This window comes from Thalassophryne amazonica, chromosome 5, assembly GCF_902500255.1.
Source record: "Thalassophryne amazonica chromosome 5, fThaAma1.1, whole genome shotgun sequence".
Taxonomy (NCBI): Eukaryota; Metazoa; Chordata; class Actinopteri; order Batrachoidiformes; family Batrachoididae; genus Thalassophryne; species Thalassophryne amazonica.
Window position 1 is genome coordinate 110,387,147 of NC_047107.1, and position 25,639 is coordinate 110,412,785.

A 25,639-nucleotide genomic window follows, 5' to 3' on the forward strand; every position below is an offset into this window, starting at 1 on the left:
GCGGTCTTAGGTTTTACATCTGTCGTGGTTAAATGGTTTAAATCTTATTTGTCAGGTAGAAACCAAAAGGTTGATGTCAGTGGTGTCATGTCTGAACCTGCATCGGTATTTTGCAGAGTTCTCCAAGAAAGTATCTTGGGGCCTCTATTATTTTTGTTGTATGTAAATGACATGGATAGCTGATATCGAGTTGCGGTTGAGTAAGGATCTTCATTCATCCATCCATCCATCCATCCATCCATCCATCCATCCATCCATCCATCCATCCATCCATCCATCCATCCATCCATCCATTCATTTTCTTCCGCTTTATCCGAAGTCGGGCCGTGGGGGCAGCAGCTCAAGCAAAGCCGCCCAGACCTCCCGATCCACACACTCCTCCCTCTGCTACTCCGGGGGAACCCCAAGGCGTTCCCAAGCCAGCCGAGAGACGTAGTCCCTCCAGCGTGTCCTGGGTCTTCCCCGGGTCCTCCTCCCGATGGGACGCGCCCGGAACACCTCTCCAGCGAGGCGTCCAGGGGGCATCTGGAAAAGATGCTCGAGCCACCTCAGCTGGCTCCTTTCGACGTGGAGGAGCAGCGGGTCGACTCCAAGGTCCTCCCGAGTGACCGAGATCCTCACCCTATCTCTAAGGGAATGCCCAGCCACCCTGCGGAGGAAACTCATCTCGGTCGCTTGTACTCGCGATCTCGTTCTTTCGGTCATGAGCCAAATCTCATGACCATAGGTGAGGATCGGAACATAGATCGATCGGTATATCGAAAGCTTTGCCTCCCTACTCAGCTCTCTCTTCACCACGATGGTCCGAAACAGCGACCGCATCACTGCAGATGCTGCACTGATCCGTCTATCAAACTCACGCTCTGTCCGTCCCTCACTTGTGAACAAGACCCCGAGATACTTAAACTCCTCCACTTGAGCAAGGACACTCCACCAACCTGAAGAGGGCAAAGCACCTTTTTCCGGTCGAGAACCATGGCCTCAGATTTGGAGGTGCTGATTTTCATCCCGGACGCTTCACACTCGGTTCCCCCTCTACCTGCCAACTTATCGTGGTGGGGGAGTTTGCGTACCCGGATGATCCTAGGAGCTATGTTGTCGGGGGCTTTGTGCCCCTTGTAGGGTCTCCCAAGGCAAACACATCCTAGGTGACGGGTCAGACTAAGGGCAGTTCAGAAGCTCCCATGACCAGTAAAAAATCAATGACCGAGATGTCGCCCGGTATGGTGAAGCCGGGACCCCTCCCTGGAGTCAGGCCGGTGTTGGTGCTCGCACGTGAGCGCCCAGTGGTCGGGCCTTGCCCATGGGGCCCGGCCAGGCTCAGCCCAAAAGAGCGACGTGGGCCCACCCTCCTGTGGGTTCACCACCTGCAGAGGGGGCCATGGGGGTCGGGTGCAGAGAGGACTGGGTGGCAGTCAAGGGCGGGTGGCCCAGCGGCCCGGTCCGCGCTCACAGTCCCCCTGACTGTTGGCACGTGGAATGTCATTCATTCATTCATTCATCTTCAACCGCTTTTCTGGGTTCGGGTCATGGGGGCAGCAGCTCTAGCAGGGGACCCCAGACTTCCCTTTCCTGTGTCACATTGACCACCTCTGACTCGGGGATCCCGAGGTGTTCCCAGGCTAGTGTGGAGATATAATCTCTCCACCTAGTCCTGGGTCTTCCCCAGGCTCTCTGCCCAGATGAACATGCCTGGAACACCTCCCTAGGGAGGCGCCCGGGAGGCATCCTTACCAGATGCCCGGACCACCTCAGCTGGCTCCTTTCAATGCGAAGGAGCAGCGACTCTACTCCGAGCTCCCCATAGATGACCCAACCCTTATGACCATAGGTGAGAGTAGGAATGAAGATTGACCAGTAGATCGAGAGCTTTGCCTTTTGGGTCAGCTCTCTTTTCGTCACAACAGTACGGTAGAGCGAATGCAATACTGCCCCTGCTGCGTCGATTCTCCGGCCAATCTCACGCTCCATCATCCCCTCACTCATGAACAAGGTACTTGAACTCCTTCACTTGGGGCAAGGCCGCATTCCCTATCCGGAGTAGGCAATCCATCGGTTTCCTGCTGAGAACCATGGCCTCAGATTTAGAGGTGATGATCCTCATCCCAGCTGCTTCACACTCGGCTGCGAACCGATCCAGTGAGCGTTGGAGGTTATCAATTTCCCTGGTGGAAGTCACTGAGGTAGTCAAACAACTCCGCAGTAGCGGGGGGGGGGGGGGGGGGTCGATGAGATCCGTCCAGAAATGTGCTGAAGGCTCTGGATGTGGAGGGATTGTCTTGGATGAAACGTCTCTTCAACATTGCGCTGAGGTCTGGGACAGTGCCTAAAGAGTGGCAAACTGGGGTGGTGGTCCCCGTATTTTAAAAGGGGGACCAGAGAGTGTGTGCCAATTACAGGGGCATCACACTACTCAGCCTCCCTGGTAAAGACTACTCCAGGGTACTGGAAAGGAGGGTTCGGCCGATAGTCGAACCTCTGATTGAAGAGGAACAATGCGGGTTCCGTCCTGGTCGTGGAACAACCGACCAGCTCTATACTCTCACAAGGATCCTGGAGGGTGCCTGGGAGTATGCCCATCCAGTCTACATGTGTTTTGTGGACTTGGAGAAGGCGTATGATCGGGTACCCCGGGAGATACTGTGGGAGGTGCTGCGGGAGTATGGAGTGAAGGGGTCCCTTCTCAGGGCCATCCAGTCTCTGTACTCGCAACGCGAGAGCTGTGTTCAGGTGCTCGGCTGAGTAAGGATCTCCAAAATGTAAATAGCTGGTTGGTGGATAGCAAATTATCACTTCATCTCGGGAAAACTGAAGCTATTCTGTTTGGGTCGAAAAGTAAAATTAACAAAGTCAGTGAGCTTGAATGTAATGGTACCAGTATGCAAGCCAAAAAAATCTGTAAAATATCTAGGTGTGAAAATTGATCAAACTGTGTCTGCATAGGTTATGGTCTTGAAGATAATCAAAAGTTTTTTTTTAGTGTTTTTAATATTTGTATTTATTTGTTTTTTTAAATTTTATTTTGTTGCTTACTGTGTTTGTTTTAGAGAAAGACCACAATGGAAATAAGTCATGTGACTTTTTGTGTTATCCTTGAAATTCCGAAGAATTTGTATTAGTTATATGTTTTATCATGTTTTTGTTTGTGATATGTAATTTCTAAATCAAATCAAATCAAATCAAATCAAATCAAATCAAGTGGATGTAGAATATTTAGTGCAAAACCCAAACATTATTGAAGTAGTTACAAGACGTAGTTATAAACAGATTTTTCATAATATGACCGCTTTAAGTGGTAAATAAAATGGCATTAATCCCGTGTTAAATAAAATAAACATGTTTTATAATGAAAACGTCTCCGGATGTTTTTTTTTCTAATCTGTGTTTCTAGTCGGGTGGATTAAAAGGGCGGAACCCAAACAGCCACGTAGTAGAAGAAGCTCCCGAGAAGGTTAGCTGCGGATTTTGTATTTTATTACATTTATTTGAAACTGTCAACTTATCGTTTGCACGCAGGCTTTGTAACGTACTCAGGCGACAAAATAATATTTGTTGAGCTGTTTGAAATATTTCCGAATTCAACCACTAGCGCTGGAGATTCTGGCTAGGCTAAAGCTAGCTTGATAGGTCCCGTTGTCGTAAACATGTTTTAACAAGCTAACAGTTAACTAGTTAGCATTACGAACTAGGAGTCTTTGTCCGACAGATCAACGCCCCGCGAGTTTGTTAGCAAGTACCGTTTTAAATGTGCACGTTTATTTCAGTACATTGTTTTCTTTCATTGTCGAGAGAGACAATGCTAATTAAAGACTCAGCAACCGGACACTGAGCCAAACACTGGGTGAAGTGAACAGATAGTGTCCCATAAAATTAGAGTTTGTAACATACTGTGTTCTTTTTTCTTTTCTTTGGGTTATACCTCATGTCGTCCTTGCACACGTAACATTTGACTTGTCAGATTTAATGTGTAGTCAGATGTCTCTCACAATATGACAGTGAATATTTAGATGTCTACCACACTATCAGGTCAGCCAAATCATAAGTTTTTGTCCTTCCGAAGGGTGCTGCACACATGTGGAATCTAAGCTGGTATCTCAGTTTTGTGACCTTGCAGATCAGGACATGTCAGGTTTGGGAGCATGTACCAGTGCTGTGCACTGCTGCATCCATAACACTGCGGAACCACCTTGAGTCCTGGTTGACAACCACCTTGACAGCAATCTGACACAGCCACACCTCTTGAAAGTAGCCATCTATTTGGTGCAGCCAGGTGATATGTGGCCATTCCCTTGGCTTTTTCTACTTGCTCAGGTCCTCAACACTGAGGATACCTGCATGCTGCCTCCCAGCAGTTATAAGATAAGAGGCGGGTTACATCCCGGACAGGACGCCATATATTGCACAGCCATATATTGACAGACAAACTCACTTGCGCAAACACACCAGCGGTCACTTTAATGTCTCCAGTTCCCCTAACCCAGTACATCACGGTAAAACCAGGGACAATAGAACACTGGACCTTTTTTTACGCTAATGTGGAGGACGCTTACACCTCCGCCCCCCCTCCCTCCGCACGGACGCTCGGATCACAACCTTGTCTACCTGCTCCCCCAATACACACCCAAGGTGAGAAGAGAGCCAGTGCAGAATAGGTCGGTGAAACTCTGGACTGAAGAGGCCACTGAGAGGCTGAGGGACTGTTTCAGAACCACAGACTGGAGCATGTTTCAAAACTCTCATGGTGAAGACATCAACAGCCTGACCCAGTGTGTCACTGACTACATGAACTTCTGTATGGAGAGCACTGTGCCCACCCAGAGGGTGACCCCTGAGCTGAAGGTCCTGATGAACCAGAAGAAGATGGCTTTCAACTCGGGAGACAGAGAGGAGCAGCGTAGAGTCCAACAGGAACTCCAGTGGAGCATCCAGGCAAGCAAGGAGGAGTATGGAAGGAAGATGGAGGAGCAGCTGGCCCAGAACAACGTCAGGGATGTGTGGAGAGGCCTCAAGACTGCCTCTGGATTTGGGCAGGGTGCCAGCAGGACTGCAAATGGAGATTCTCGGTTTGCAGAGGAGCTAAACAGTTACTTTAACCGTTTTGGCTCCTCCACACCTGCCCCTGCCTGCTCCCGGCTCTCCACACGTCTCCAGCAGCCAGCCCTCCAGTCCCTCTGACTCCCCACCTTCTTCCCCCTGGTCACCTCCACTGCACCCTAGACTTTGTCCCTCCTCTCCCCGGACTGTATTCAGCACCACCCACCTCAGCTTCCCCCTCCCTCCCCCCCTCAATGTGACTCCGACTGAGGTGAGAGGCCAGCTCCTGAGGCTGAAGCAGAGGAAAGCAGCAGGACCTGATGGGATCTCCCCACGGCTGCTGAGGACCTGTGCAGATGAGCTCTGTGAGGTCCTCAGCCACATCTTCAACAAGAGCCTCAGCCTGGGGGTGGTCCACACCCTGTGGAAGACCTCCTGTGTGGTCCCAGTTCCCAAAACACCTCATGCCAAGGAACTGGCCCACTACAAACCAGTTGCCCTGACCTCCCACCTCATGAAGACCATGGAGCAGCTTGTCCTGTCTCACCTCCGCACCGTGGTGAGCGACATCCTGGACCCACTGCAGTTCGTCTACAGGCCCAACATCGGGATAGATGACAGCATCATCTATCTGCTGCAGCGGGCGCTCACCCACCTGGAGACTGACGGGAGCGCTGTGAGAGTCATGTTCTTTGATTTCTCCAGCACTTTCAACACCGTCAGACCGGCGCTGCTGTGAGGGAAGCTGGAAGATGCAGGAGTGGGTGGACGTCTCGCCGCCTGGACCATCGAGTGCCTCACTGACCGCCCGCAGTACGTGTGGCTGTCAGTCTGATGTGGTAAGGTGCAGCACCGGGGCCCCCCAGGGCACCGTCCTCTCGCCTTTCCTCTTCACCCTCTACACCTCGGACTTCACCTACAACACAGACATCTGCTATCTCCAGAAGTTCTCTGATGACTCCGCCATTGTGGGTCATGTGTCTGAGTAGGAGGAAATCACCACCTCACCCACCGGTGAATATCCAGGGGGAGGACATAAAGACTGTGGACAGTTTCAGATACCTGGGTGTTCACCTCAACAACAAACTGGACTGGACTCATAACACTGACGCCCTGTACAAGAAAGGCCAGAGTCACCTCCACCTCCTGAGGAGACTGAGATCCTTTGGAGTGAGCAGGCCTCTGCTTAAGACTTCCTATGACTCTGTTGTAGCCTCTGCTCTTCTCTATGCTGTCGTCTGTTGGGCCCCGGGCAGCACAGAGCGGGAGAGAGAGATTGAACAAGCTGGTCAGGAAGTCCAGCTCTGTCCGCTGGACTCTTTGGAGGAGGTGGCTGAGAGGAGGGTGTTAGCCAAGCTCAAATCTATCATGAACAACTCCTCTCACCCTCTGCACCGGACTGTAGTGGAGCTGAGTAGCTCCTTCAATGATAGACTGAGGCACCCTGACTGCAAGAAGGAACAATACCGCAGGTCATTCCTCCCTGCTCCTGTCAGACTGTACAATAACACTGTGAAATATCCATATGCAGTAATATGTCCACATATCATGTTCAATATTAATCTGTCTATAAATCATGTGCAATAACTCAGACTCACTTTTATTGTCTCTCAACCCTTACAGGCAGAACAAGATGCAGTTGCCCATATTTTTTTTAATTCCAATCATCTTTATATATATATATATATATATATATATATATATATATATATATATATATATATTTTTTTTTTTGCTACCTCATTTTCTTATTTTATTGTTACAAGTATTATTATTATTATTTCACTATGTAACACAATTTTTGTTCCTGGCTTCTAAGTGTTATATTTCAACTGCTTATGTCTAAAGTCTATGGAAAAATGACTACATTCAGCACAAACTTTGATTTTTTTTTTTTTTTTTTACGTTCTAGAAAGTTCTAAAAGTTTCTTGAAATTTCTAGATAATTCTGGAAACTTCTAGAAAATTCTGGACAGTTCTAGCAGAAAATTCTAGAAGACTACTCAGTAGTAGTGAAGGTGAATCAAGAATATTCTTGAAAACAGACAAATCTCAAAATATCATTGTCCTGATCACAGAAGCAAAGTTTCTGTGGAATAACAGCTATTTTCTATTTATTTAAGGCATAACAGGTTAGGAAAACACACTGTGTACCCAGGAACAAAACAAAAATAAAAATTTGTTACATAGTGTTATTATTGCTTATCTTTGCACATGCTGTTTGATGCACATTTTCTTCTACTCGCACTCATCTTGTGTGTTTACTAAGAACTGATGTAACATGTGAATTTCTCCACTGTGAGATCAATAAAGTCTTATCTTAAACTGTTGGACTATTTTTTTCACACAGTTGTTCACAAAGTGGTGATCCTCACCCCATCTTTGCTTGTGAATGGCTGAGCCTTTTGGGGATGCTCCTTTTATACCCAATCATTGCACTCACCTGTTTCCACTTAGGTGTTCTTTGAGCATTCATCATCTTTCCCTTTCGTCGTGTCTTTTGTGCTCCGTCCCAACTTTTTTTGAAATGTGTTTCAGGTATCCATTTCAAAATGAGCAAATATTTGCACAAAAACAACAAAGTCTATCAGTTTGAACATTAAATATCTTGTCTTTGTGCTGTATTCAGTTGAATATAGGTTGAAGAGGATTTGAAAATCATTGTATTCTGTTTTTATTTACATTTTACACAACATCCCAACTTCATTGGAATTGGGGTTGTAAGAAATCACACGTACGTAAGTATTCACACCCTTTGCTCAATACTTTGTTTGTGCACCTTTGGCAGCAATTACAGCTTCAAGTATTCTTGAACATGATGCCACAAGCTTGGTGCACCTTTCTTTGGGCAGTTTTGCCCATTCCTCTTTGCAGCACCTTGACGCTCCATCAGTTTGGATGGGGAGCGTTGGTGCACAGCCATTTTCAGATTTCTCTGGAGATGTTCAGTGGGATTCAGGTCTGGGCTCTGGCTTCAATCGTTGTCACATCAGACCAGATAATTTTGTTTCTCATGGTCTGAGAGTCCTTCAGTTGCCTTTTGGCAAATTCCAGGTGGGCTGCCATGTTCCTTTTACTAAAGAGTGGCTTCCGTCTGGCCACTCTACCATACAGGCCTGATTGGTGGACTCCTGTAGAGATGGTTGTCCTTCTGGAAGGTTCTCCTCTCTCCACAGAGAAATGCTGGAGCTCTGAGAGAGTGACCATCGGGTTCTTGGTCATCCCCCTGACGAAGGCCCTTCTCCACCGATCGCTCAGTTTAGATGGTGGCCAGCACTAGGAAGAGTCCTGGTGGAGCTGAACTTTTCCCATTATGGATGATGGAAGCCACTGTGCTTATTGGGACCTTCAAAGCAGCAGAAATGTTTCTGTACCCTTCCCCAGATTTCTGACTCGAGACAATCCTGTCTCGGAGGTCTACAGACAATTCCTTTGACTTCATGCTTGGTTTGTGCTCTGACATGAACTGTCAACTGTGAGACCTTATATGTAGACAGGTGTGTGTCTTTCCAAATCATGTCCAGTCAACTGAATTTACCCCAGCTGGACTCCAATTAAGCTGTAGAAACATCTGAAGGATGATCAGTGGAAACAGGATGTACCTGAGCTCAATTTTGAGCTTCATGGCAAAGGCTGTGAATACTTATGCACATGTGAATTCTTCTGTTTGTGTGTGTGTTTTTAAATAAATTTGCAAAAATCTGGGTATTTAATAATTTTAATTTTTATATTCTTTTTCTTTTTAGTTCTCTGTGAATGCTGGCTCACTTTTCATCTGATCCTAGCTCAGAAGATGGACTTGTGAGACAGTCATTTCGTAAGGGCACCAGCATTACAGTGGTATTTCCCAATTAAAATGGATTCTAACCAGTGTGAGATGGCATAGTTGGAGGTCGGGGCATACCCAGAAGATAAAGTCATAAAGCCCAAAGAAGCTGAAGCCCTTACTGGACAAAACGAAATGGAACAACAGTCAGACAGTTCACAACACAAAGAGGATATTTGTAATGGTGAGTACTGATGCTTTTGCTGCTCTTTTCTTGGGCCTTTGTTCTACGTTTATGTACAACTGGGGTATGAGGAGAAAACTGCAGTAACTATGTTGAAAGAGTAAAGCACATTTGAGTTGTCAGTTGTTTGTCATTTGGGAAGGAACGCAACATTCCTGTCAGTTGTTTTTTTTAGAATATTTTATTTTGAACTTTCAAGAAAAGAAGAAAAGAAAAAGCAGAAAAAAATTAAAGCAAAAGCCAAACACAAGAACAGTTCAAAACCCTTCCCTAACCCACCCGCATACAAACTAAAAACAACATAAAACAAGAGGCAAGATAAAATATATGTGTACTTATACACACATACATATACATTAATATTAATGAGCAAAGGCTCAATATAGTAACCTGTCTACATGCTATCCACAATAGAAGATGGTAGGGTGTCTATATAATCCAGATAGGGCTGCCAATTTTTTTACAAAGGTCTCATAATCATTTCTGAGTGTGTATGTGATTTTCTCTAATGGTATACAGCTGTTCATTTCCAAAACCCAACGTGATATAGAGAGGTGGGAGTCAGACTTCCACGAGGAGGCTATGCACTTCCTGGCAACACACAAGGCCAATGCAAGAAATTTCTTTTGAGTCTTTAATTGTGTACCAATGTGTGTAAAGTCTCCTAACAGACAAATTTGAGGATCTGATGTGAAATGTCGTCTTAAAAGTTTGGTCATAATCTCAGAAAAATCACACCAAAATCTGGTAAGTTTTGTGCATGACCATGTGCAGTGCAGGAATGAGCCCTCCTCTATGCCGCATCTAAACCACAGATTGGATATCTCAGGTTTATATTTATGTAATTTTTGAGGTGTAATATAGGTTTTGTGGAGAAAATTATAATGCGTCAGTCTGTATCTAGAGTTAATAGTGGCAGTTAGACTAGCTTGACATAATTCGGACCATAGTTCTGCACTAATTGTCACATCTAAATCAGACTCCCACCTCTCTCTTGATTTATGTAACCCAGGTTTTGGAGCATCAACCATCAAGAGAGAATAAACTTTTGAGATAAGGTGAGGTGTGTTTCCCTCATGAACCAGTCTCTCCATATCACTGAGTGTAGGTAGATACATTTGGGGTGTCAGTGCAGACTAAAGGAAGGATCTTAACTGTAAATAACAAAAAAAGTTTCTGCTGGACAGATCATATTTCCTCCTCAGGTTCTCAAAAAACATCAGTGATCCATTCTCATAACAGTCCTCTTGATGACAAATCCCCTTCTGGTGCCACAGGTCCAGAGTCTTATTATCCAGTGACATGGGTATGAGTTCGTTCTTTTTCAAGGGTGTTTTTGGCGAAAAATTGTTTTTTAATCCAATACTTTTACGAACTTCATACCAGATTATGATGATATGTATCAAGACAGGATTGTCGGTTTTATTGACGATGGTTGTAGGCGTCCATTTGTACACAAAGTCTGCCGGGACATTTTCTTGAAGTGGATACATTCCCATTAAAACCCACGGTGGAGTATTTTCTTTTTCAAAAAGAAAAGAAATAAGACGTATTTGGGCAGCCAAGTAATGCTTTTTAAGGTTAGGTAGTGTAAAACCCCCAATTTATAATCCCATGTGAGTTTTTCTATTGAGACCCTTGGATTTTTCCCATTACATATGAATTGTCTAATGTGTTTATTAAGGTTTTTAAAAAAGCTGAGTGGTACTGGAATTGGCAAAGACTGAAAAAGGTACTGTAACCTTGGTAGAACATTCATTTTAATACAGTTTATTCGGCCAATCAAAGTAATAGGTAAATTCGCCCATTTTTGTAAATCCTCTATAATATGACTAACTAGTGTTAGATAATTAAGTTTGTACAGGTTTTTAAAATTATCCACCATAATTCCAAGATATATTATCCCATTTAATAATAATTTAAATGGGCTCTTTTGCTGATGTCCATCATCATGAAATTTTGAGAGGGGAACAATTTCACTTTTATCGTAATTTACTTTATATCCTGAGACTGATCCAAAAGTATATAACACTGTTTGTAATTTAGCAAGAGATTCAAGTGGACTTTTTAAATACAGAATTATATCATCTGCCAAAAGATTGATTTTATGTGTCCTCTGACCCACTTTTACACCCTTTATCCTGAATCTTGTCTGATCAGCTCAGCCAGTGGCTCAATGGCCAGAACAAAAAGCCCAGGGGACAGAGGGCAGCCTTGTCTGCTGGACCTACTTAGAGGGAAAGCAGTGGACATTTGTCCATTGGTAATAATTTGGGCTTGTGGTTTCTTATAGAGTGCTTTAACCCAATTAATAAAGTAATGACTAAATCCAAATTTAGACAACACCTTGAATATATATGGCCATTTAAGCCTATCAAAGGCCTTTTCAGCATCTAAAGTAACAGCTATACTGGGTTCAGGACTGGAGGTTGCCACATGAATAACATTTAATAACCTGCACAAATTATTTGCTGATGATCTCTTCTGAATAAAACCGACCTGATCTGAGTTTATTAATTTTGGTAAGTATTTACTCAACCTGTTTGCTAATGCTTTGGAGATCACTTTGTAGTCTGTGTTCAAAAGCGAGATTGGTCGGAAAGAGGAGCATTTTAGGGGGTCTCTATTTTTTTATTTATTTATTTATTTTATTTTTTTTTTATGGATCACTGTAATTATCGCCTTCGAAAATGAATCAGGACGGCTTTTCGTTTTGAGGCTAGGTTAGTGACATCCATAAAAAGAGGCATAAGCAAGTCCTTGAATTCCTTATAAAATTCAGAGGGAAACCCATCCTCCCCTGGTGATTTATTAGATTGTAGCAGAATTAAAGCCTTTTCTATTTCTTTTGCAGTGAATGGGAGATTTAGATCATTCTGGTCCTCCAGACTTAATTTGGGTAACACAATGTCAGACAAAAATGTATCTTCTGGTGATTCGGATTTATAAAGATTGGCATAAAAGTTTTTAAATGTCTGATTAATTTCTTTTGGGTTCTGTGTAATACATCCACTTTCATTTTCAATTTGGTTAATTGTGCTTGAGCTCTCTTCTTTTTTTAATTGCCAGGATAAGACTTTATCGGCCTTCTCCCCCAGCTCCTAGTATTTTTGTTTTACTCTCAAAATATTTTTCTCTGCCCGATATGTGCTTAAAGTATTATACTTAAGTTTTTTACTGACCAATAAGCTGTATGTTTCCTTATCCCTATGTTATTGAAAGTCTTTTTCGAGCCTATGAATCTCTTTTTCTAAATCTTCCATTTCTGCCAATAATGATTTTTTTAAGTCCATTTGTGTAAGAGATTATTTGTCCTCTTAAATAGGTGTCCCATAATATGAAACTATTGGGGGAGGAGGGACAATTTGTTTCACAAAATAGTTTTATTTGTTCCCTGATAAATGTACAAAAATCAGTTTTTTTTTAAGGAGGGTTGGATTCAAGCACCATCTATAGACACTCTGCATTTTCTCAGGCATTTCTATAGACAAAGTCAATGGAGAATGATCAGAAAGTATCCTTGGCAGATATTCGGACTCTAAGGCTCTGTAACTTACTTGTGTTGATAATAAGAAAAGGTCTATTCTGGTGTGGGAGTTATGACGGCCAGAATAATAGGAATAGTCTATGGTTTAAGGGTTATTTTGTCTCCAGATTTCTGTTAAATCAAGGTCCTTCATAAATGACAGAGTTGTTGAGGCTGACTTAACTATAGAGATGGAAGTAGATGATTTATCCAAAATTGGATCTAAACAAAAATTAAAATCTCCTCCCATGAGGTTATATTTATGGCCACCAGATACCTTAAGAAAAATGTCATGAATAAAAGAACTATCAACATAATTGGGAGCATAAAGGTTTACCAAGGTCCGAGTCAGTTTTTTGAAGGTTTTTAGAGTTATGGCGCTAACTGTCTTACTGTACAGCTGGGAGACTTGGATGCTCACCAGTGACCTAGGGCTGTCTTTGGTCTCTTTGGAGGATCCTTGCATACAGTTGCAATGACTTTGTGTCAAGCAAGTGTTTATTTAGGGCATCTCTAATAAGGATTACCGCCTGCATCATGTGGGAGCATCAGCTCCGACATTTTGGCCAAGAGGAGCGCTTCTCTGGGTATGATCCTGTATGCAGGTGCCTCAGTGTTGAGTACCACAACATTTGAAAAAGGCCAAGAGGAAGTTCATGTTTCACCTGGCTGTGACAGATAAATGGCTACTTTTGAAACATGAGGATGAACCTGTTGTCTGCCTGGATGGCTGCCATTAAGTAGTCAAGGCTGCTTCTTTAGTGTGGCAGATGTAACAGTGCGTGGTACCAGCTCACGCTCACTGACCTCACCTGTTCTGTTTTTACCTTCAAAGAAATAACCATCATGGCCCCCTTCATGCAGATACCACTTGTCACTCTAATTGAAAATTAATGGCAGCTATTCACTTTTCCTCAGTCTTTTATAGTTAATGATGTCTTCAAGGGGTGATTGGGGGGCGGGGGTGTAGTTTCAAGACAGTTTATTCAGTAAAATAAAACTATTCATATTAGCAAAAATGACTGATACTGATATGTTTGTAAGAAGCTCATGTACTTTTGTTTGAACATCTGCACTTACACTGAATTGATGATAGAATTTTATAGAGAAGATATTTTTTATAATTTAATATCACATAACTGTCCTCTCTAAGAGAGCACAATTGAAGGATAGTGGGTCTACTTTTGTCTGTCCGTTCACTTATTTGTCTCTTTGTCTGTCTGGATAATGTAGAACAACCACATTGTTTTGCTAGGTTTCTCAGTTGTGTACCGACTTGAATAATAAACTAAGGGTTTTTTTTTTTGGGGATTGATTGATTATTTATGTAGCACAAAATAAAACACACAAAATAATTTATATACATAAAACAACCAAATGGAGAGGGAGAGAGAAAAAATACAATATAAATAAAGTGCAAGGGAGTGGTGGAAGCCAAAAGGCTTATAAAGAGTCCACTCCCAAACAAAGCAAACATAATAGAATACAAAAGAATTACACCATTTTTTCCAGATTAAAACAAATCATTGTAAATACTCCTGCAGGATCTTCGCTTTTAGACTACTTTTATACGTATATAAGGTGATTGATGGATTCACAAGATGTACATTATCATTCCAAGATTTAACGCCATGATATCTGATGTGATGCTGACAAGTCGCTCTATGGAAAGGTAAATGCAAATGTGCAGCCTGCCTGGGTGAATAATTATGAATTTGATGGTTGTGCACAAAATAATATTTAACGAAGGAAGGCCACTTAATATCATAGAGAGCTCTGAAAACAAACGTACAAGTCAAGAAAATATTTATATGGAAAATATTTAAGAGCTGCAATTCAAAAAACAGAGGTGCACTTGGAGCACTAGGTTTCGAACGAGTAGCTATCTGAACAAATTTTTTTTTGTAGAAGAAATATTTTGTTTATATAGGTTGCAAAGGTACTTCCCCATACAATATTACAGTAACTTAAATATGGATAAACTAAACTATAATATAATGTTAAGAGACATTTGTGATGTATTAAATATCTTATTTTGCTTATGATCCCTATTGACTTGGTTATTTTTTTACAAACATGATCAGTATGTTCTCTCCAAGACAGTTTCTCATCTATCCACACACCCAAAAAACATATAGATGAGACCCTTGATATTATTTCATTATCAGTGCAAATTTTCATTACACCATGATTACATTTTTTATTGCCAGCAAATAACATAAAATTAGACTTTTTATATTTAACGATAATGTATTGGCTTTGAACCAGGTTGAATAATTACAAAGATCATCATTTAAAGTACTAACCAAACTATCAATATCTTTGCTGGCAATAGAGTAGTATAATCAGCGAACAACAAAGGGAATATAGTAGTAGAAACAGATGCAAAATCTGGTTTGCTAAGGTTCGCTAACATTTGAGAAAACAGTCGAATGACTGGGGCGTCTGCCTGTAGGCCGTCATGTCCAAGGATAACGTCTATCTTTTCCTTGGTCTCTTTTGGTGTGAACTGTTAGAGTCCCAGTTTAGATTTGCATGGGCATCCACACTGAGGGCAGGGAAACTGTCTGGCCAGCCAGAATATTGCCTTGTTGGTGTTATTTTCCTTTGAGGCATATTGCTAGAATAATCTATATTATAATAGCCAAGTGGCCTTTTTGTGCGTGCGTGCCTGTGTATGGCTTCGATCATGCTGGAACTGGGGAGAGCTGACATTTGCCGTTTGGTATGCTTATGTGTTTTGGCTCAAGGATGAACGCTGCAAAAACAGAAAGTTGATATGACTAATATTTTTGGTAAAATTAGTCATTTTAAGTAACCAGTAAACAATGAACATTGTGCTGCAATGCATCATGAGAGTTCAGGGTTTTAAATGTTATTGCAGTTCATGTTACTTTAACAGTGTTATTAGTGTTATTGATTTATTGTGTTTGTTTAACAGTGTTATTAGTGTTATTGATTTATTGTGTTTGTTTAACAGTGTTATTAGTGTTACTGATTTGTGTTTTTGTTGTTCAATTCGTTTAGTCAGTTAAATGTCATGTTGTCGTTTACCATGAGTGAAAAGAGTATTACTTTTGATGTCTTCCGCCACTGGCTTTGTTTGTGCATGTGTAAAAATTAGAAGCACCTGCTTGCAGCAGAATGCAAAAAAAATAAATAAATAAATAAAAAAATTACGAAAAGCTCTGCATGCGACTGGAGACAGCTAACATTTGCTGCTTGGTATGCTTATGTGTTTTGGGTCAAGGATGAACAGCAGCAAAACGGAACGTTGATAGGACTAATACGTACTTTTGAGAGACTTCGGATATTAGCTACCGTTGCTAACAGCGGTGGGCACAGCTAGCCAAAAAGTTAGCTTTGATAACTGATGATCCGCTAACTGAAAAGTTAACTTTTATGATGTTAAACCCGAAACTGAAAAGCGAAAAAAAAAAATAAAATAGCGGATGCTACAGCTAACTGCTAACTTTCAGTATTGACTCCGGTACACGATCAGCTGTGTGATTCATGGTGGTGTTCCATGCATTTTGGGTCAAAATGCACAGAACACTGCCATCTACTGGATGGGAGTGTAAATAGCATCCAAGTGTCACATGGTCACCAGTCGGTTCGCTGAATCACGCATAACAAACAAAATTTTCAGTTTTGCAAATGTCTTTTTTTTTTTTTTTACAAATGGAAAAACAAATGACATATTTACTTATTTGTAAAAGCCAGCACACACACGTTACAGTAACTTGTATGTTGTTTTTTTTTTTTACACATGAATGAACAGCCAACCAGTGATGAGGAGGCTCAATTTCCCATAATGCCTTTTGGCACCTGTGAGTTTTAATGCTCAGACCTTCAGAATTAGTGCATTAATTTAAAACTAAAAGATATTTGTGATATTTTTAATTTGTAAAAATGGCAGAGTTGGTGAAATCAACAAAATGGCCATAATTAGTTTGGTTTTTAAATCAAACCATAAGTCAAACTGCTTTGCCATTCATGCCTTTTGCCACACCTCTGTGACACACTGTGCTGACTGTAAATGACTTTTTTTGTTATTCCTTTGTAGCAGCCGGGCAGCCAGGTCCCTTCTGCTGGGGTCGGGTTGAGCTTAGCTCCTCACAGCTGCCTGACTGCTGCAAAACATAACAGGAATTAGGGTTTACAAATGTTTTTGACCGTTCGGCTTTACTTACTATGCCAGCAAAAAAATGTTAGGGGACTAAAAGTTAGCGAAACTAAATTTAGTGGAAGCTAACTGGTCCACTGATAGTTATTAAAGTTAGCTGAAATGCTAATCTGCTAACAAAAAAGTTAGCTTTGCTAATTAGCAGTTAGCAGGTTAGCGGAACTGTGCCCACCACTGGTTGCTAATTACATTCTGGACACGCCATTCCAGCAGGGGGCGGTAAATCATCTTAAATATTAAGAGTGAGTAAGTGCGTGCATGATTTTATTTAGTAAGTTCAATGCAAGTACATTATATAATTTTAAATATGTTAAAAATACATGGATGAGACAAGAAAGTGAAAACACTTATTTCCATTGTGGTCCATTTCAAAATCAAATGACAAAATAGAAGTAATAATAAAATATAATAATAATACTGATAATAATGATAATATAATAGTGTGTATATGATGACAAGAACCTAAACAATTTATAAATACATTAAGATAGCAAATTAACATTAAAAAATGACATAATTAATAAAAGGATCCTTTTATTAATAAAAGGTTCCTGTTCTAAAAACATTTTGAACTCACGCGCCATTGCAACTCATTATATAGGTTTTGCTACCACCCTTGAAAAATGTCAGCTATCTATTTTATAAACACTACCCAATCTAGAGCCTGCGGAGCCCCACAGGTAACACACTAGTAGTATCTATTTCCATTATTATGAGATTGTGTGATAATTTGGTTTGACATCCACTCCTACCCCTGGGGCATTCTGCTCCCTGCGTCACAGCCCGCTGATTGCAATTGTTGAATGTTTAAGTTCTGATGATTCATCATTCAGGTCATGGTTTATCTTATGTGTTGTAGTGTCAGTCCGAAAACTAAGTTATGGAAGTAATTTGGTTAGTTTAAAAAATTACTTGTACAAGTCTGTTCTTGATTTGCCTTCAGTTTATTTTCATTTGGTTGTGTTTGTATCTCAACATTTGTTCGTTCTTCATGCTAGAAAAGCAGGTGCAGCCTTAGGGATGCTTTATCATGCATATTTGACAAACTACCTTATCCAGTTTTTCACTGAAAACTGTTGTAGACACAGTTACACACCCAGTTTGCAGAAGGAGTCATGCATTTATTTTGTGGCCTTGCTAAGAGGAAAAAAAAAAACTTCACATTCCTAAGAGCTTCTCTTCACCCCTCTTCTTTCAGGTCCTGTCAATTCAGATTTGATGTCAAATGGAGAAAGCATAACGGAGAGTGTGGGTGCTGCTAGGGACGGATCCCTGCCTGCTCCAACACCTCCCCAGAGCACCAGCTCCTCTGTCGACCCACAGACCCAAGAGCCCTCCCCAGGTGTGGCCGCTTTACCACCCGCGATGCTAGAGAGGTCTGAGAGAGCTAGTGCTGATGTTCTCAAGGGGGATGCTTTGCAGTCTCTCAGACTCAGTATTCCTATGCAGGAGACTGAATTGTGTAAGCATAAATTTGTCGAGTGAGTTCTTCCCCCCCAAAACTCCTGTATTGTAACATTTTAGTGTGGGCTGTTCAGTTTTATTGGATGATGTAAACTCCCCCTTTGAACCCCCTTTCTTTGTTTTTCCCTTAACAGTACTTCCTTGTAAACGCTTGATTGATTCTGCTTATTTTCTGCAACCCCCTGTTAGTTTGTGGAGCGCTTGATTGGATTTTAGTGTGGGTGTTTGATTAACCCTCCCCACCCCATGTCCAGAATGATAATGCTTTCGTTGTCTGATTGGATGTTTGTTGGTGACAAACGGTGAACATGAAGACTAATGAACACTTTTGCATGTTCTAATGAAATTTGATATAAAATGGCAGCTGTAGGTGCTTGTTATGGTTTTTAACTGTGATACATGTTTATCTGCATGACAGCGTTTTTGTTGACTACAGAGACTTTGTTTGGTTTTTACATCATTTCCCACATGTAATGCATAATATGGGTCATACAGTTAGTCAACAAGTACTCTGACAGATTGTTAAATGATTGTAAACAAAGCCATAACTATGCCTATCTTTATCACTTCCAGACACAAAATTTCCCTCCATTATTAAGATGAACTTATATATATATATAGGGATAATTAGATGAAGGTGTTATGATGTCCAGTTTGCTCCCTCCTTTCATCCAGTCATTTTTAAAGATGAAATCCTGGAGTAACTGGTGTGCGTGCATACACTCACTGGCCACTTTATTAGGCACACCTGTTCAATTGCTTAACAGAAATAGCTACTCCGCTAATGACACAGCAGCAACGCAGTGCATTCAGGCATCTAGACATGGTGAAGGCGACTTGCAGCAGTTCAAGCTGAGCATCAGAATGGTGGGAAAAAAGGGGATTTAAGTAACTTTGAATGTGGCATGGTAGTTGGTACTAGATGGGCTGGTCTGAGTATTTCAGAAAATGCTGATCTACTGGGATTTTCACACACAAGCATCTCTAGGGTTTACAGAGAATGGTCTGAAAATGAGAAGATATCCAGTGACTTGAGCATTAGCTGTCTGGAAGAAAATGCCTTGTTGAGGTCAGAGGAGAATGGACAGGCTGGTTGAATAGGCAAGTTGAGTGATGCCATCTTGTCAATATGGACCAATATCTCTGAGAACTGTTTCCAACACCTTGTTGAATCTATGCCATGAAGAATTAAGTCAGTTCTGAAGGCAAAAGTGATCCACCCCGGTACTAGCAAGGTGTACCTAATAAAGTGGCCTATGAGTGTACAGTGGGGGGTAGGAGTGGGGGTAGTAGCACTGAGCTGGTAGCGGGAAGAGCCACTAGTATTATCTATAACTTAGTGGACACTGTCCATAAAAGGTTCAGCTGAGGAGGTTTTAATCTCCATCAAGTCACCCCGTGATAATAACATGCTTCAAGGTCAGAGATCAGCGGCATCACAGTGTGAATCTCTGGATCCTGTGGCTGCAGCTGGAAGAATGCTCTCTTGTTTTAGGTTCGGGTGAGCTGCAGAACCGCCCATTTAATTGTTAGCAGATATTTCTAAGTTTTGAACAATAAAATGTTTTTGCGCAATATTCTGTGGGAAAATGTTTTGTAACATAATATACTGCCTAGCTCATATGTGTTACAGCTCCAAAAATCAATTTTATTTTGAAGTCTGCTGTAAGAATAAAACATAAAAAAACCCCTTTAGTTTGGAATATGACCAGAAATGACTGTTCCAAAAAGTTGCAGGTCAGAGTAACAAAGTAACTCTAACATTCATGTCTGCTCATTAAAGTTGTATTGGTAGCATGTCATAAATAATGTAGAATAATCTCATTTAGAAAACATTTAACCTGATATTACTCCCATGAGTAGTGGCTTACACTCAGAAAATCTGCAGCTTAATGTCGTCTACAAATCTAGTCACTGTCAGGGAAGATGAAGACTGTTTGGGAAGCACTGGTTTCCTCTTTCTTTATGTTTAGGGGTTGGCATTTGCAAACACTTTTTTTTTTCTTTTCTTTTAGACTAACTATTTTCACTCACAAAACAATATTAGCATTTAAGGAGAAGCTGCCCAGTGAAATAACAAACAGTATAGGGCTCTTGCATTCAGATAAAAAGTAGTAATTTAAAACTGTTTAATGTCTGCATGCAGTATTTGATTGTGGGGAATTTGGTCTTTTTGTCTTCACATATTTTCTCTTCAGCCAACCAGAAGCCTTCCCTAGAGATGGAGAATGAGGAGAAGATTCGCCTGGAGGCTCGCCGCCGTCTGGAGGAGCAGCTAAAACAGTACAGAGTGCAGAGACATAAGGAAAGGGTGAGTGAATGTGGACCCCCACATTCTATAACATTATTCAATGTTATTTATCTGGACCCCCAAGTTGCTCCCAGTGTGCTGTTGAGTGCCTTGCACAGCAGCATGTGACTGGGTGAATGCAAAGTATCATTTTAAGAGCAATAAGCATCTGCATGGGAGAGAAAATCACTAGAGAAATGCCTACCATTTATCTATTTCACCAGCCAAGATTCAATAAATGGAGTGAGACTTCAGTCATAAATCAAACTATTTTAATACCCGCCATTACCCCGCCCATATGAAAAGGAAGCTTTTAACTTGGTAATTTAGTTTCTTTCATAAAGGACACAGAAATTCTCACACTGGATTTTTGTTTAATCAGGAATGTTTGTACTTGTACAACCCCTGCCAAAAATGATTGAATCACCTGCCTCGGAGGATGTTCATTCAGTTGTTTAATTTTGCAGAAAAAAAGCAGATCACAGACATGACACAAAACTAAAGTAATTTCAAATGACAACTTTCTGGCTTTAAGAAACACTATAAGAAATCAGGAAAAAAAATTGTGGCAGTCAGTAACGGTTACTTTTTTAGACCAAGCAGAGGGGAAAAAATATGGACTCACTCAATTCTGAGGAATAAATTATGGAATCACCCTGTAAATTTTCATCCACAAAACTAACACCTGCATCAAATCAGATCTGCTTGTTAGTCTGCATCTAAAAAGGAGTGATCACACCTTGGAGAGCTGTTGCACCAAGTGGACTGACATGAATCATGGCTCCAACACGAGAGATGTCAATTAAAACAAAGGAGAGGATGATCAAACTCTTAAAAGAGGGTAAATCATCACGCAATGTTGCAAAAGGTGTTGGTTGTTCACAGTTAGCTGTGTCTAAACTCTCGACCAAATACAAACAACATGGGAAGGTTGTTAAAGGCAAACATACTGGTAGACCAAGGAAGACATCAAAGCATCAAGACCGAAAACTTAAAGCAATATGTCTCAAAAATCAAAAATGCACAACAAAACAAATGAGGAACGAATGGGAGGAAACTGGAGTCGACGTCTGTGACCGAACTGTAAGAAACCGCATAAAGGAAATGGGATTTACATACAGAAAAGCTAAATGAAAGCCATCATTAACACCTAAACAGAAAAAAACAAGGTTACAATGGGCTAAGGAAAAGCAATCGTGGACTGTGGATGACTGGATGAAAGTCATATTCAGTGATGAATCTCGAATCTGCATTGGGCAAGGTGCTGATGCTGGAACTTTTGTTTGGTGCCATTCCAATGAGATTTATAAAGATGACTGCCTGAAGAGAACATGTAAATTTCCACAGTCATTGATGATATGGGGCTGCATGTCAGGTAAAGGCACTGTGGAGATGGCTGTCATTACTTCATCAATAAATGCACAAGTTTATGTTGATATTTTGGAGACTTTTCTTATCCCATCAATTGAAAGGATGTTTGGGGATATCATTTTTCAAGATGATAATGCATCTTGCCATAGAGCAAAAACTGTGAAAACATTCCTTGCAAAAAGACACATAGGGTCAATGTCATGGCCTGCAAATAGTCCAGATCTTAATCCAATTGAAAATCTTTGGTGGAGGTTGAAGAAAATGGTCCATGACAAGGCTCCAACCTGCAAAGCTGATCTGGCAACAGCAATCAGAGAAAATTGGAGCCAGATTGATGAAGAGTACTGTTTGTTACTCATTAAGTCCATGCCTCAGAGACTGCAAGCTGTTATAAAAGGCAGAGGTGGTGCAGCAAAATACTAGTGATGTGTTGGAGCGTTCTTTTGTTTTTCATGATTCCATAATTTTTCCTCAGAATTGAGTGATTCCATATTTTTTTCCCTCTGCTTGGTCTAAAAAAAGTAACCGTTACTGACTGCCACAATTTTTTTTCCTGATTTCTTATAGTGTTTCTTAAAGCCAGAAAGTTGCCATTTGAAATAACTTTAGTTCTGTGTCATGTCTGTGATCTGCTTTTTTTCTACAAAATTAAACAACTGAATGAACATCCTCCGACTCCGGTGATTCCATAATTTTTGCCAGGAGTTGTATTAGACTTACTTCAAATAAGAATTTCAGATATTTTATGGTATTTCATGTGCTTTGAATTTCAGTCTTTTGAAAGGCAAATGTATGTCTTATGAAGTAATGTTTTACGTGATGTATTATGAAAGAAATACATTTGGTTATGTAAATTATTTGAAAGCCATGAAATAGTCAGATCTATAAGTAAGTGGACACTAATAAAAATGCTTTCCCTTTGTACACTACGACAATGGAAATTAATTGACACAATCAAGACTCTCATCCGTAATTCAAGTAGTTTTACAAAAATATGTCATGACCTCTTCAGAAGTTACTTGCATATACGTAGTCCCACTGTTTTCAGAGGTCATATATTACATCTCAGAAAACCTAGGATTTGGCACCATGGGGATGATTTATTTGTTCTCTTCAGTTTATAAACTGTGTGCAGTTTTGTGTCACATTATCAAGATAGCAGCACCTTTAATGACATAGTTCTTTCTGTTTTGTAGTCTCATCGTACAAAGAACAGACCGTTCAGTACCCTGGATCCAGAGCTCATGCTGCATCCTGAGGCTCTGCCACGGGCCAGTACTGTTGCCATGACCAAGGAGTATTCCTTCTTGAGGACCAATGTGCCCCGTGGACCCAAACTGGGTAGTTTGGGAATTCCCCCTTCCAAAGAGAGGAATTCCACTTCGAATCGCCCCAGGAAGGTCCATTCCTTGGCTGACTTAAAATCTTCTGAGAATGATGGTGATGGAGGGGGAGGAGGCAGCGTAAGGTCATTAGACAGCACAGTGGGCTCTCGGCAATCCACCATCAGTTCGGTTTCCACTGTTTCTGAGATCAGTGTCAAGTCGGAGCTCAGTACCACTCAAACAGAAGGGGAACCTGGATCGTTCTTCCAGATAGGGGATAACGTTTCAGAAAGCAGTGAATCGGGTACAAGGCTGTTGAACGATGGGAATGACAGTGACAGTTCGTCTTATAGCAGTGTGTCGGCCAGGGGGACCTATGGTATGCTCGCTGGCGCAGTGGACAGACAGCAGGGACCTTACACAGTGGAAGGCCGGGAGATTGCCCCTGAAGCCATGGGTCAGTTCCCATCTCTGCAGCAGGTGCTTCAGGAAGCAAGGGAAGAGCAACACTTTCTGGAGCTGGACCAGGAGAGAGAAGGAACAGCAGAATCTCGCAGCCGCAGAGACAGTTTCTCAAGCAGGTATTTATTGTAATAATATTCTTAATTGTTGATGATCTTTGGGCACATTAGCTGCATTTTATTTGTCCTCCACGCACAAGAAAGGATGTTAGTTTTGTTATTAATCTGAATTTCTTTCATTTATTCCATCTACTCCCTAAATTTGTCCATTTTCTTTCACTTTGTCTGACTGATGCCATCATATTTATGATGGCGTCAGTCATCAGTCAAAGTGCTTTGAGGTCAAGCTGATTCTCTGACAATTTCCCCCTATTTGTGTTGGGGTGTTGGTGTTTTTCCACAAAATCGTCTTTCTAAAAATGCTATTTAAACAAGTAAGATTACAGTGCATCAGGAAAGTAATCACAAAGCTTCACTTTTTCCCCACATTTTTTTTATGTTATAGCCTTATTCCAAAATGGATTAAGTTCATTTTTTTTCCCTCAAAGTTCTACACACAATACCCCATAATGACAATGTGACCTTTGAAAATTTATTAAAACAAAGAAATAAAAAAACAAAGAAATCACATGTACATAAGTATTAACAGCCTTTGCCATGAAGCTCAAAATTGAGCTCAGGTGCATCCTGTTTCCACCGATAATCCTTGAGATGTTTCTACAGCTTAATTGGAGTCCACTTGAGGTAAATTCAGTTGATTGGACATGATTTGGAAAGATACATACCTGTCTACATATAAAGTCCCATTATTTGTCATTGCATGTCAGAGCACAAACAGAGCATGAAGTCAGTGGAATTGTCTGTAGCCCTCCAAGTCAGGATTATCTTGAGGCACAAATCTGGGTAAGGGTACAGAAACATTTCTGCTGTTTTGAAGATCCCAGTGATCAAGGGAGAAGGGCCTTTGTCAGGGAGGTGACCAAGAACCCTATGTTCATTCTGTTAGAGCTCTGACATTCCTCTGTGGAGGGAGGAGAACCTTCCAGATGGACAACCACTCTGCAGCAATCCACCAATCAGGCCTCTATGGTAGATTGGCCAGATGGAAGCCACTCCTTAGTAAAAGGCACATGGCAGCCCACCTGGAGTTTGCCAAAAGGCACCTGAAGGACTCTCAGAACATGAGAAACAAAATTCTCTGGTCTTTTGAGCCAAAGATTGAACCCTTTTGTGTGAATGCCAGGCATCATATTTGGAGGAAACCAGGCACCATCCCTGCAGTGAAGCATGGTGGTGCAGCATCATGCTGTGGGGATGTTTTTCGGCAACAGGAACTGGGAGACTAATGTCCATGTGATTTCTTAGTTTTGTATTTTTAATAAATTTGCAAATATGTAAAAACAAGAGTGTTTTTCATGTTGTCATTGTTGTGAGTAGAATTTTTTTTTTTTTGGGGGGGGGGGGGGGGGTGAATTTACTCCGTTTTGGAAAAGGGCTGCAACATAACAAAATGTGGAAAAAGTGAAGTGGTGTGAATTTCTGGGTGAACTGTACATACACCATTTACATACACCTTATAAATTCTGCATGTTTATGGTAAATTTCATTTTAGATCAAACAACCACCAAAAAGGCTCAGTTTTCATTAAAAAATGACCCACCCCTCAAGAAATGCAGGCTGTGCGCCTTCTCACACACACACACACATACACATATATATATATATATATACACACACACACAACCCCTGGCAATAATTATGGAATCACCGGCCTCGGAGGATGTTCATTCAGTTGTTTAATTTTGTAGAAAAAAAGCAGATCACAGACATGACACAAAACTAAAGTAATTTCAAATGGCAACTTTCTGGCTTTAAGAAACACTATAAGAAATCAAGAAAAAAAAATTGTGGCAGTCAGTAACGGTTACTTTTTTAGACCAAGCAGAGGAAAAAAAAATATGGACTCACTCAA

The 25,639-nt window shown here is 41.3% G+C and overlaps 1 protein-coding gene across 2 annotated transcripts in view; it reads left to right on the forward strand.

Moving 5' to 3' along the window:
- The first annotated feature begins 3,403 nt into the window (after positions 1-3,403).
- golga3 (golgin A3) overlaps positions 3,404-25,639 on the forward strand; it is a 79,217-nt gene continuing 56,981 nt past the window's right edge. Inside the window, exons 1-5 of one of the 2 annotated variants that reach the window (XM_034171085.1) lie at positions 3,404-3,451; positions 8,781-9,044; positions 17,955-18,218; positions 20,419-20,531; positions 23,078-23,787. In XM_034171085.1, the coding sequence (XP_034026976.1) occupies positions 8,996-9,044; positions 17,955-18,218; positions 20,419-20,531; positions 23,078-23,787 (1,136 nt within the window). In that variant the 5' untranslated portion in view covers positions 3,404-3,451; positions 8,781-8,995. The remainder of the gene's footprint in view (positions 3,452-8,780; positions 9,045-17,954; positions 18,219-20,418; positions 20,532-23,077; positions 23,788-25,639) is intronic. The other variant, XM_034171086.1, reaches the window with a different exon arrangement.